Source organism: Mirounga leonina, unplaced genomic scaffold, assembly GCF_011800145.1.
Source record: "Mirounga leonina isolate KUSES-001 unplaced genomic scaffold, KU_Mleo_1.0 Mir_126, whole genome shotgun sequence".
NCBI classification, from domain to species: Eukaryota; Metazoa; Chordata; class Mammalia; order Carnivora; family Phocidae; genus Mirounga; species Mirounga leonina.
The window spans coordinates 3,538,230-3,552,529 of NW_023270314.1; the positions used below are offsets into that span (position 1 = coordinate 3,538,230).

Here is a 14,300-nt window from a genome sequence, read left to right on the forward strand (position 1 = left end):
ACTTGTTCTTTAAAAATCCATATTACACACAATGTCCCAATTTATAACAAATTTATAACAAATACTCTTCTTACTCTCCAAGTATAAATAATAATACAACGTATGTATGTATATAATTTTTACAAATCAAAATGTGGTAAGCATATATTTTCAGTATAAAAATCTTCAGGTATAACGACACTAGAAGACGATGAAATAATCAAATGCTTGCAACTGCAAAAAGGGATTTTGGATTTAGAGAAGACAATCAAGATTTTAAAAAATCAGGAGAAAATAAAAGGCCAGAGGTTGGGTAAACGTTAACAATAAAAGCTAGAATGTTCAGTTTATATTAGAACCATGCAAAAATACAGTGTAGCCATGTTTATATGTTAAATAGTTCTAGGCTTAGATAATTATAAACAGGGTTTTCTTTTAAATGCATGTCTTATGGAGATTTTGAAAATCGTGCAGAATGTGGGAATATTTTTCATTGTGTGAAACTGTCTCACATGTTGCAAGAGCTGTAAGCTCCTAGGCCCATGATCTTTAAATGCTAGTTGCCATTCCTCTTAACCATTTTATAGCACACTAAAAATGGCCCGATGAATGTTTAGAATATCTGGCCGGGGGCAGTGCCAGCTCTACCAAGAACCAAACTGACTTCACACTAAAGGAGTGAGTTTTTACTAATGGTAGCTCTTAAATAGTTCTCTGTGTGTATTCACATACACACACAGGTATTTCCTACGTTTTGAACCAGAATTAAACTTAAAAAGATGATGAAACAAGCTAAGATTTAATGAAAACTGTTTGAATGTAAGCACAAATTACTACATTGTGCTGTGATGAATCGCAACCCTTATCTCTAAGTGTCCTTGTCCCAAATTGATTCCTTCAACATTGCATCGCTGAAGGCACTCAGTATTACAAAGGACTTGCTTTGCTCTGAAAATAACACTCATCAGTATTGTAACTTTTTCTTAGAGATATTTCAATTTACTAGAAGCTAACAATGAATAATAACACTTCACATTTTAACCAATGCTTTTCTGAAGTGTGAGGAAGAACTGAGTCAACAGATGATCGCTGAAGCTGAGTCATAGAGTTCATCGATACAATGAAATAAAACCTAATGATTAGTACTTACATAGTAATGCATTATTAACACGGCCATCTGAGTGAGTCCAAGAAACAAAATGCAAAAGCATAAAGTGAATGAGTACCCACTTTAAATCGAGATAATGCATTGAGAAACAGAATCAGTATGAAACTGGTGTTCCATGTATTCGGTCTTTTAAAACCTATCAAAAGACAAATATCAAGCAATAGCTCTGAACAGGCACACGAGACCCTAATAGTTTCAAGTCTTGGTGATGATAAGGAATGGTGGAGTTGATTTGCAGCCTTGGTGATATTCTGTTAAAGCAAATTTATAAATTGCAAGATTTTTCCTGACGCTCCCTTACCTACAGCTTGCACCATGTGTAGCTTCTTTGGACAAATCACTTACCTGACTAAGCCTGAGCTTTCTTATGTATAAAATGAGGATAATTGTTCTCACCTATGAGAGTTTTTAGAGGGCAGAATAGAGGTTGAGTTTACAGAATGCACAGCACATACTTCCCTATTAAGTCCCCGATAAAGATAGGTGATCACTACAATAATTACTGTTATTCACATGCCATGGATTCCTGTCTGTTCCTAAGGATTCTCTTCATTTGATCTTGAAGTGGTCTTCTGGCATTAACATCACGTTCATGACATTAACATAAAGCAATGACAGGATCCACGACAATGACATTCTGTCCGTTCTGCAGTCAGATGAGGGAAAACAAAGTTACTGGACTGCATTTTTCACCACTGATTGGCTTGTGCCATAGTTAACCACTTATAAATCACTACTGTGTGTTGAGTTTCACTGGCCACTGCTTTCAAAAGGTGTTCCTCTCAGCCAGGGGTCTTTGTTGCTGTTGATGGGAGAGTATCTTGGGAGGGTGAGTAAGGAAGACACTTTGAACTCACCACAGCAGCTTGATTTGCTTTATCCACATTATAAATTGAGGCTTCTATAATATTTCATTTGGAAGAAATGGTTCCTGTCTCTGAGGAATTTACATTTTAGTGAGGAAGATAGGCCCCAAACAAAACCAGATAATCAAGATAAAGATTTTCATGAAGGGCTTTGGAAGGTTGGAGGAAGACTCAAATAATTCTGCCTTGGGAAATGAGGAAACTTCTCATTCAAGTGATAACATCTGAACTGGTTCTTGGATGATGAAAGAATGTGTCCGTGTTAATGGCAGAAGGGAGTCCGGGAAGAGAGAAAAGCGTGAGACAAAACATTGGAACGTGAGTGCTGGCTGGGTTGGAGAAGTTTTTCATGAGCAGAATTAACAGGACTGAAATGAATTGCAGGTATAGGATTGAAGGTGAAATAGATGATAGTGAGATCTCTCATTTGAAAGACTAGGTGAATGAGATCACCCAAGGATGTTGGAAAAAAAAAAAAAAAGCCCCAAATGGAACAGGGTTAAAAATGTAATCCTGGATCCTCTACCACTTGAGGGGAGGAAAGACAATGAAAGAGGAGGACCAGTCAATGAGAGTGTAGGGGTGAGTAGAGAAGGAAGAGGAGAAAAAGCAGAGTCCTGGAAATCAAGAGTTTCAGATGATGGTGGCTAGTAGTGATAATGATACCAAAATATCTGACTGAGTGAAGGTGGATCATAACCTTCATAACTGTGCATCAGGAAGTGCCTGGGGACTTAATGTGAACACAACTTTAATGGCACATGCAGGATGGAAATCAGGGAGGAAGGAGTCGAGTTGTTAATGGGAATTGAAGAAATAGATATCAGGAGCAAGGTTATGTTTTTCAGTAAATTTTGGGGTAGATATGAAGGAAGAAGATACAGTGGTAGTTTGACAGAGAGGTAAGGTAAGGAGAAGAAAATTTTAGTGTAGGAAGGAAGAAAATGGAACATTTCCTGAGCACTTACTGTGTGCTGAATTTTTACTAGGCACTTTCAGATAGGAGAACCTTGAGCATATGTGTGGACCAAAAGGAATGAAGGAGTGAGAAAGTGAAATTATAGAAGTTATTAAAGAACGGAAAAGGGAAATTGGAGGTGCTAATGGGGAAAGGAAACCCCATGAGGGGATTCACCTTTGTTAGATCAGGCATCATTGGAATGGGTTTAGAGAGTGGGATGTGCTTATACTGGGCTGCAAAGTTTCTGGTATTTTTATAATTTGGGTTTCTGTCTGACCTGAATAGAGGGCTTTTCTAAAATGGAAATAGATTTGTTAAAATGACAGCTTGAGTGTAATACTAGCTAACATTTATAGAATGCTTACTCTGTGCCAGATACTCTGTGCAGCCCTTTGTATGCATTGCTCCCTTTACCCAACAACCCTGTGGTGGAGATATTATCTTTGTCCCTATTTTATACAGGAAGAAACTGATACACAGAAAGATTAACAGAGCTGGTATATGGTAGAGCTTAGATTTGAACCCACGTAGTCAGTGTTCAGAGCTTGTGTTTTTAATCCCTCTGTGAAATGGTCTATCCAATAGTATTTCTGCACGAATTACACAATTACCCTTAGTCCACTCTTATTCCGGACTAAGGGACAGGTTCTGGCTATTTGGTTTTCTGCCATGCTCAAGGAAAGGTGCACTCTACTTCAAGAAGCTCATGAATATCAAAACCTTAATCACAGCTATGCGGATGACACGAGTTCACGCTTTACAAACCAACCAGGGCCCTAGTCATATTAAAATCAAAGTTGCAAAATAAAGAAACGTTCCGAAAAACCTTGTCTGCTTCATTTAGATAACAGTGTGCAGAATGAGTTGAAAGATAAAAATGCTCAGCATTTACCATTTCCTTTTCTTTCCTTTTTTAAGCCCCATGGTGTTAGGGATGATATCATCAGGCAATTTGGTTTGAATATGTTCTGTGCGGGACTGTGCAGATTACCCAACTAATGACATGCATACTCCTTGCCATTATGACACCTCTCTTCTCACAAGTGGGAATTTCAAGTGACAGACTAAAGCTGTTTGCTATCAATTTTGCAAAAAAACCCCCACATCTGCCAGATAGCCAAGATTTAGTTCAGAGACTGAAATCAATTAATATTCTAATTTGTTACCCATCATTAGCGTCATGTTATATTATGGCAAGTCAAGAGTGATAATAACCTTTATATAACATAGGCTCCTAAAGGAATTTGATTTGGGGGATATGCTTTATTTGTGTTTAGTGTTGCTCCTGGCACATACAACCCATTGGAGATGTCAGTTACACAGACAGTAAAAATGATGATGGATTAAAACGAAATATGTCTCCTCTAGATTATGGATCTTCCTGCTAAGAATGGTAATTACTGGCAACTATGCTGAGAGTCTCTCAGATGAACTTGAATTTGTTGAAAGTAGGCAGGTCAACAAATTGTTAGTCACTAAGGGACAAGAAATTGATTCCGTGTATTTTTTTTTTTTCCCTGCTTGGTTTCTCAATGTCCTTATAGAATAGTTTTCTTATAAATTGATATATCTCTCATCTGGATTACTACAACGTCCTGCTCTATCTTCTGCCCTTGCCTTTCTAGAGCCCATTTTCAACACAGTTGCTAGAGTGATCTTTAAAAAAACCTGAGTCAGATCATGGGACACCTCTGCTCAAAACTCTCCAAAGCCATTTTATTTCACTCATAGTAAAATCCAAGTTCCTTAGAGTAATGCCCAAGGCCTCACATGATAGGGCATGTGCTACAGTGTGAAGTTACCTTCTGCCACCCTCTACCTCATTCATTCTACATAAGGCTCGTGGGGCTCCTTGCTGTTCCAAGCAGATTTTTGACTAAGGGGCTTTGTCTGAAATTCCCAGGTTTTAAAACTTCCTCCTCCACCTACTCCAGGGTTCCTTGCAAAAGAAACCAGCCCTGGTCATCCTAAAAAATAATGTTTTACCCGCTATGCCCTTCCATATTCCATTTACTCTTCTTTAGTTTCTCTTTTTTTAAAAAAAATTTGTATTTAAATTCAATTAATTAACATATAATGTATTACTAGTTTCAGAGGTAGAGGTCTGCGATTCATCAGACTTATATAACACCCAGTGTTCATTATATCACGTGCTCTCCTTAATGTCCATCATGCAGTGACCCCATCCCCTGCCCCCTGCCCTTCCAGCAACCCTCAGTTTGTTTCCTATGATTAAGAATCTCTTATGGTTTGTCTTCCTCTCTGATTTCATCTTTAGTTTCTCTTATATCATTTCTTACCACGTGACTTACTGTATATATTTGCATCTTTATTGATTTATTTCTTCTTTTCTCACTAGAATATAAACCTTGTGAGGCCCCAAACGTATTTTTCTTGCATCTGAAAAACTCTCTAGTTCATCAGACGTGTTCAAATCTGAATAAACAGACCAATCTAAGGTTTCAGATTTAAAGGCCACTGATAGAGCCCAGTGCTGCGTTCATACACATACACTTTGGTATAGTGGTGGTTGTCCTGATGAGGACAAAGAAAAATTTAAAATCTGTGCAGAAGATTTTGAAATAATAAACGAAGGGAAATCAAACTTGCAATATCTGGAAAGTACACTTTAGCTATTGCTTAGGAATCATCCTTACAGTGGAATAATTTCAAGAATACAAATTTAATATATATACGGCACAACCCATAAACATGAATATTCTAGAGAAAAGCAGACATTGAAAAAAATACCTACCTGCATTAAACACAAGATACAATTTGTTTTTTATAAACTGGGCTTTGATGTATAAAGCATATTTAAAGATTTAAATTCCATTTCTAATTTTCCATTTTATTATTGAAATGCTACCATGCCAAGAATAAAAAATCGTATGTTTATAGTATGTTAAGAGAACTGCTTTTTTCCCCCGTGGGTAAGGTCATTTTCAAGCATTTGTTTTTACCCTACCAACCAACCATATGTAGTAGTACTCACATGGAATTTTATGCAGCTCATTCATAAACTTCTCCTTCAGCTTAGAAAAGGCATCTTCCTTTCCTTCCCCGGGACCGGCCGGCTCTGTGGCGTTATGTGGGAGAACTGTTGCAACAGTCGTGACTGGCGGGGCGGCCAGCGCCTCGTGATGACTCTCGCTCACCATTTTAAGTTCAGGTGAATCTGAGAGGGGAGGGAAGCAAAACAAATAAATGAAGAAGAGAACAATTCAAAACGGCTTAACTGATCCCACAGCAAAGGTACACCAGAGATGAAACACATCAGAAGGTGCACCTGCTCACTGGGTAAATAGTCTATCATTAGCATATTACTTTACGTCGGTTCATAAAGTATTTATGGAACCACCATGGAGAGTCTTTCCCAGAAGGTAAGATCAGGCGTACTTACTGAAAACATTCTCCTAACAATAATAGGTGAGCTGTCAAATCTATTAGTTGTTTATACTGCCAATTATTTACTGTGCAGATTTAACTTCTAATCCATATATTACAGAACTGTGGATGAAACATTTGCTGACAACATACATGCTCTATGCTCTCAGCATTTGTATTTTATAAGAGGAAAGAAAGATAAACTATTTATATTGAAAATGTTGATGAATGATAGCATGCATTCAAAATATTAGTGCCTTTTAAGATGGTTGTAAGCGATGCCATTACAACATTCATCCTGTAAAAGGTGTCATGAGTGTCAAAGAGAAGTTAGTTCTTGAATCTCATTTACTGGTGGTCCATTTTTCTCCCAATCGTTTTTTTGTTTTTTTGACCTTTACTGTGGACAATACTGTGATCAATAATTCACTTGTCTTGCTGGGTCAATGTTTGAAGCCATGGTAGATGTGGCGTGAGTGACCATATGTATCAAGGAACTGATGAGGAAACATGTCCGTCAAATTATTTCAGTGTATTCAACTTGATTATATTATTGAATTCTATTAAATTATTCAACGACTTTAAGTGTTCGTTTACCTCCAAAGCGTTAAAAAAACAATCTATAAGGTAACCAATGAAAAAACCTTAGCCTTGAATTCAGAAGACCTCAGTTCTAGTCCTCTTCATAGCTAAATGAATTCTGACAAGGCATTTGACCTCTTCATTTATCTGCCTTCAGAAATACAAAGAATGAAATCTGCCCTGCTTAGATTTTTCTTAGTACATGTGTAGTGCTCTATAAATGTAAAGAAGGCCTTCTAAAGAGATAGGCTTGAAGTCCTATTCTCCAATCTAAACATATTCTGGACTTTCATAATTAATTTTACTGTGTGACTTAAGATTTCAGGCAGTGCTGGCAAGAAAGGGGACAGGATTTGGGGCAGAAATAGATAAATACAAACATGTCTGGGCAAAAGTAACTTCATAGTCTCAGCAGGAAAGTTGATGGACCTATAGAGCCCTTTTGATTTGCAAAGAAATGGAGGTAACCAGCGACAGACACGGGATTTTTATAAAATTAAAATCTTTTGTGAATTAATTATGCATACTTAAAATATTTAGTGGAAGTATGATTGAAAGCAGAATAATCTCAGATGTATGGAATTATTATTAGAATCTGAATCAAAATCCAGAGATTTTTGGATCCCCTGAAAGGAGAGGATGCCTGGAGCTAATACATACACACAGATAATCAATTTTCATTTTATAATATGTTCTCTTTTTAAAGCTTTTAATTTTCCACTAGTAGCTACTAATAAAACCTGAAAGGGGAGAATCAGACAGATGTAGACTCAGATCTTCTCTGTTCTTCATTCATAAAGTGAAGAATAATCATACCAAAGACGTAAGATTTTTGAGTATGCAATGAGATAATCTATGCAATGAATTTAGCACTCTAGCAATTGATCAGTCAGTCGATCCTTCAGTCCTCCTGCCTCCCCTCCTTAGGAATACTTGGCAACCCAGAATTTTCCAGATTGTGGAAAATTGTATTTTTCCAACTCAAGGTCACTTTCTAAAAGGTTTTCTTGATTTTTTTATTCTGTTTAGCTTAGGATCTGTCTTCCTGCAAAAAACTGGAGTCCTGTTTGCATAACTTAGGTGAAACTTCGATACGGATAATACCGTAACTTTTACATTTCGTATGCGTCGGCGGGACTAAAATTATATACAGATACATACACAAACACATACATATGTATGGAATATTAGTATGTATGTATTCAAAAACTGAATTGGGTCCTCTGCTGTGAGAATCACCAGATATGATAGGCATTATTACTTATCTCCACAGGGTGGTTGAGGATATTTGAGGGATCGTGGTTTACTGTAGGATTTAAAAGAAATTATTGCATTAAATACAAATACCTGTATACAACAGTGCCATCATTAAATTAAAAGCATGTTGTCTATGTTTTAACTCAATTTTTGTCATATTCTGGAAGTGAGACACTTGCTAGTTACCTGCACTGATCAGCTGCAGCCTCAGAATGGCCACACGGTTGTTTCTAGCCTTTATGCACACGGATGGTTCGGTCCTTTGCCCCTCAGGTTGTTAAATATTTTCACGTTACCCCAGCTTATAATGGAATATAAAACATTTCTACATACAAGTTGAATGATTTGAAAGGCTATTTAAAAAAGACTTCTCTTCAGTAGCGTCAACATCTAGAAGATGGACTTGAATATATTTTTTTAAAGAGGCAACAAATGTTTCTATAATTTCCAAAAACAATCCTCTTCCGATATAAGCTGTGCTTTACAAGTGTTTTATCAAAACAGGTAAAAGCTATACACTTTTAGCTGTTACTAGTCAATGATATTATCTGTATCATTTCTGATATTTTTAAATCAAGGAAAGATTATAAATACAGAGACAGTGCTCCTTTTACTTAATGTATACCACTGTGAAATTAAAGTCTTTCATAAACAACAAAAATATAATGGGCAATTAAGGATCTAATATACTGACAAAGAAAGACTAATTGTTTGCTTAATATTTTCTTCTTTGTCTTTCATATTTTGAGAGATGATGCTGTTTGTAAATAGCAAAACTAAGAACAGTGACATGGCCCTTGAACTTATGTTTGTGGAAATAAGATGCTGATTTCTAATTTTCCATCACTTCGTAGATGGAAAAACTAATTATTCGGTTCTGCCTAATGTGATAACCTTATATTCTTTTATGTAGCATTGTTTGCTTATTCAGAAAAAGTTTATATTCTACTCAAGTCTTGATAAAATAACAGCCAAAAGTTATTGATACCCGCTAAGTGGTATAGATATATGAAAACCTACAGTTCCCACGTCACTCCTGTGAGAGGTGTAATCATCACCCATTTAACGGTGAGGAGACTAAGGTATACAGAGGTTATGCAGTTGGTCCAAAGTACTACAGTAGTAATTAGTAGAGTTGGGATTTGAACCTAGATGTCTCAGCCACTATAGTGTTAGGGACTGTGAGACAAGTGTCCAATAAAATTGTGGTTTTTGAAGAAGTTTTTGACTGTAACCCATAGTAAGAAGTACATTTTACATCATGCGCCAGCATACAGGCTCTCGCCTCCTAGATGTTCTATATGGAACAAAAGCTCGGCAGAAAAACACTTGTCTTCACTGTGTATGAAATATTCCTATATATTTAATTCTGTCCTTTTTCACTAAAAAATTCTAGTTGTACCTCCAGATTGGATACATTGGTTTCACAATCCTCCAATGGTTTGAGACCCACAGTTTGGAAAACCACTATAGAAAGGGACAAGGGAAGATACAATAAAACTAATGGAGCTAATGAAAACTAAAGATGCCACTTATTAAGCCACTGTATGCCAAAATACTGTCCTTGTCTAATCGCAAACTTGAAAGGCAACTCGGTCCCAGTTTACAGGATAAACTGGGTTGTGGAGAGGTTAAGTGATTTGTCCAACAAAGATTTAGCCTAATTCAAGGTTCTTTCTACTAGTCTCCTCTCATAATAACACTTATGTATTATTAAACAATTAAATCAGTATTGGAAAGATAGTTATGCTTTTATTTTGAATTTGTTTACGAGTAGATGGAAAACACAAGTCCTCTTGCCAATGGGAAACAGATTGCTTAATTTTAGAGGTGTAGTCATTTAATTGGTAAAGTGAATTTGGCATCCTGAGGTAGGTCAAGAGAAATAATATTGAATAGAAAAGTAAATTCCCTTCTAAGAGAAAGTTCAGTATGAACGACATGAGCAAACAATTCTCAAAGAAAGAAATACACATCCCTCCTGACAGATAAAAGGTGTTTAATTTCACAAATAGCCCAAAACCTGAAAGTTAAAATAACAACGAGCTAATATATATTCATTTGTAAATGCGGCTAAATGTAGATATGAAGGGGAGTGTTCAGAAAAGTGAGCAATTGGGGAAGACCATAGAGTAGAAAAATACTTTATGGTGGCCAAAGTAACAGAACATATAAAAGACTATAGAAATGCTCATTCTTTTTTCTAGGAATTCACAATAAAGAATCTGAGGTGTACAAACAATTTAAGGATGTTTATTGTAACTCTTTTGTCATATTAGAAGAGCAGAAACTAACAGAGACTTTTTAAATTGTGGTAAACCATAAAATAAAGTTACTAAAATTATCTTAGTAGATATTTACAAACTTAGAAATACATTTGTGTTAGATGAAAAAAACAAAGTATGAAGCATTAAATAAAGTATGTCCAATTTTTCTAAATAAAAAACTCTTGTATAAAAGAGGCTGGAAAGATACATTTAAAATGTTTACCTTGTGGTAGAATATTCACTTTTTTGTGTATGTTTACATATTTTGAATTACACAAAGAAAAAACCTTTAACACTGTTTGCTCTTACGAAAAACTGGATCTTGCAGAAAGAGTTTAATTTCCTAGTGCCAGATTTTCAAAAACATACTTTAAAATGTGATGTAAAAAGCCAAATTGCAGGAAGTAATGATTTAGTTATGTATTTAGCAAACACAATGTACAAACTGGCCCCTGGTTAAAATACAGTGTAGAAAAAATACTAAGGTATCATAGAGGTTAATACTTTTGTGGTATAAAATGAGGAAAATCAGGATTTTGGTTGCCATGACAACTTCCCTTTGTCCTTTATATTCTTCTAGTAGGATTTTAATTATGTCTATCTCTAGGTCTATAGATTGATGGAGATTTCTCAGATTATATAGTGAGATCGTCTACCATACTGCTTAAACATAATAGTTTCTGGAGAAAGCAGTGTTTCCATTTCTATTTAAGTATTGTATTTTATAAGAATAGCATGCAAAATTAAAAAGTAAACAGGAGAGGGACGCCTGGGTGGCTCGGTCAGTTAAGCGTCTGACTCTTGATTTCCACTCAGATCATGATCTCAGGGTTGTGGGATCGAGCCCCGCATTGGGCTCCATGCTGGGCATAGGGCCTGCTTGAGATTCTCTTTCTCCCTCTTCCCCCCTCATGTGGTCCCACCTCTCTTAAAAAAAAAAAAGTAAACAGGAGAGAAAGGTCAAATAGACACTGAAAATATTACTTAAAAAAAGTATTCTAGCGCAGATATGCTCCAACCTGAAAGTAACTATTGCAGTAATTACCATAAAGAGTCCAGCAGATATCATGGAATATGTTAGAATGTATTTTTGAGATGGAGGGCAGAAAGTTAGTGATTTTATTCCATTAGAATTTGCCTTGACCTTCTGTAGGTGTAGGTGGAAACCATAAGAGGATGCCATGTGCATCCCTCCTTCTTTTCAAAAAGGGGGCCCAGGGTTTCAGAGAGTGCTGCCTAAGGACAGCTCAGAGCTGAGTCGTCTCTCCTAAATAACGGCCCTTGGCTGGAGGGAACTGCCATGCCCAAGGTTAAACCCACGTCCCCAGGGACAGCTCACATCCAGTGACTGGTGGATGCTGGTGTAAAGGCCTGGCCCCCTTCCTCAGTGTGATCTCTGAAGAGCCCTGTAGGATCAGGTAAAGCCTCTGGTGACTGCACCTCATTTCAGCAACTCCCTTTGTCCAAACCTGCTTTCTCCACTCCCTCACCTGGAAAGCACCCACTCAGTAAGCTACCTCTGACTCAGAGCAGCTTCCCAGGGAATCCAACCTATGGCGCCCACTCTGGAAGATGTTTGGAAAAAAACAAAACCAAAAAAACCGGAGCCGCTGTCAAAGTTTCATTTAAATTCTTCCAAACCCAAGGATCCTTAGGCACTAAATGAAGTCTAGCAGCATTATCAAAATCTTGCACAAGTTTGCAGATGTTTGAATGCCAGGCTTAGGTATATCTTGTTTGGTTTGAATAGATCCTATCTCTTGAAGGAAGGAAGAGGAAAGCCGGAGAGTCTATGGTCCCTCTCATGGCAATGACAGCTGACTCTGGCGATAGTCCTGGGAAGAGGGTGAGAGATGAAAGGTGGTTTTCAGACCTTGGAGCAACTGGAAGCACAGCAGCCCACCTACCTTCAGAAACCATAAACAGTACAGGCTTCTGGGTCTTTTTCTTCTTTTTTTTCCAAAATAGATCTAGTTAGCTCCAGATTTTACCCATTTAGTCACAAAAGCCTCCTAAGAGGTACAGAAAGAATTGTGCTGAAGAGTGTGGTTCTCAGGCAGTATCTGTCATAAATACTTTTGCACCTTGACTGCAAGTGGGTCTGCAGCTGTACTTGGAGAATAGGATCTGCATCCCTATCCAACCCTAAAATACCACACTACAAACACTGTGAAAAGGTGTATAGGTATTTATACCGAATATGTCTCTGGGAAGAGCATGAGCAGGAAGGAAATATTGAACATTCACCACCTGCATTTTCTAGGAATCTACTTGTTTACTTGCCACTTTATTGAGGTTGAGGCATGACTGACTTGCAGAGAGCTGTACTTATTTAATGGGTACAGCTTAGTGGATTTGGAGGTAAGTATACACCCAAAAAAGCATCACCACAGTCTCTAGTTCCTGGCTAAAGTGCTATAGATCTTCTCTCTCCCTTCTTGTAAACTGTTTCTCTCAGTCACCTACAGCCATATTGATCCTCCTTCTTTCTCTTCTATTTCTTTCTCTCTCCTTCTCTCTGATCAAAATCCTCCTGCTTTCCTCATCTTTGCTTTTCTTACCTTTTTCCCTTCAAAGGTTTCATTTATCATGTACTAGGCATTTGATGTATGTTGAGTGTCTCCTGAGCCCTATGCTTTATGTGGAGGCAGAGAAAAGAAGAATAAGACACCAATTCTCACCCTCAAGACAGCCCATGAGTTTTTCCCGCTCTCTTTCCTGCCATTAAGGAAACTCAATATGCCCCGTGATCATATCTCTTGATACCAATAGTGGTAAATTGCAACTCACAGTTAACTTCTTGATGTAGTGAAACAATTGGAAACATGGCTCTGATTGCCAGGAGGCAGATGGAAAAGCATGATTAAGAAGTAACAAGTAGGACCAGGAATTAAGGAATTTGGATCCAAAGGAAATAAGAGAGAGGTGTAGATGTGAGGTGCTCCCAAACAGAATAGCTCAAAAGGCAAACATTTGTATTAAACACCAGAGATCAAACTTTTTAAATGGCTAGCTACTCTTACTAGAGGTTGGAAAACTTTGACTTATTAACTTCCGCTTTTCATATTTTTCATGTAAATTATTTCTTTTAAAATATAATTTAGTTTTTTTTAGATTTTCCAGTGTTCATCTCCTTCCATTCTTGTCTCCCCAAGACAAGCAGAGGCAGTTCCTCAAGATCCATCTTCCTTAAAGGCAGAGGGATCCTGAGTATAATAAGAATTCAGTTATGTGGAATCTTACTATCACTGCTGGCCAGGCCCGAGCATTCTCAATCTGCTCGTTCCTGCCATTGACGTTCCAGTCAACAAATCACTGAAAGGCCATTTGAGGAAGGAATCTGAATCCTGGTTGTGGTCTGAAAGCTTTCTATTGTAAGCTTAACAATTAAACCAGCAGAATGAGAGCAGAATGGAAGATTTTGGAAGCATTAGTGGAGCAATATTTATTTATTTTTTTCAGATTTTTTAAAATTTATTTATTTGACAGAGAGAGACACAGCGAGAGAGGGAACACAAGCAGAGGGAGTGGGAGAGGGAGAAGCAGGCTTCCCGCTGAGCCAGGAGCCCAATGCGGGGCTCGATCCCAGGACCCTGGGATCATGCATGACCTGAGCAGAAGGCAGACGCTTAACGACTGAGCCACCCAGCCGCCCCTATGTGGAGCAATATTTAAAGAAATGCTTTATCCAACACTCGTGATAGCACAAAGGTAAATGGTGTGTAAAAAGAGATGGGCATCATTAACTCTGGATTGAGAACAGGTTTAGAAATTTTAAGAACTTATTAAGCAATTTATTTTGCTTTTAATTTCCTAATTTGTATGTATAAAAG

At 37.4% G+C, this 14,300-nt stretch overlaps 1 protein-coding gene across 1 annotated transcript in view; it reads right to left on the reverse strand.

Annotated features, from left to right (window-relative positions):
- Window positions 1-14,300, reverse strand: part of SYT1 (synaptotagmin 1) — a 466,909-nt gene that overhangs the window by 190,770 nt on the left and 261,839 nt on the right. The window contains exon 4 of the mRNA XM_035002083.1: window positions 5,970-6,152. Within this exon, the coding sequence (XP_034857974.1) occupies window positions 5,970-6,135 (166 nt within the window). The 5' untranslated portion in view covers window positions 6,136-6,152. The remainder of the gene's footprint in view (window positions 1-5,969; window positions 6,153-14,300) is intronic.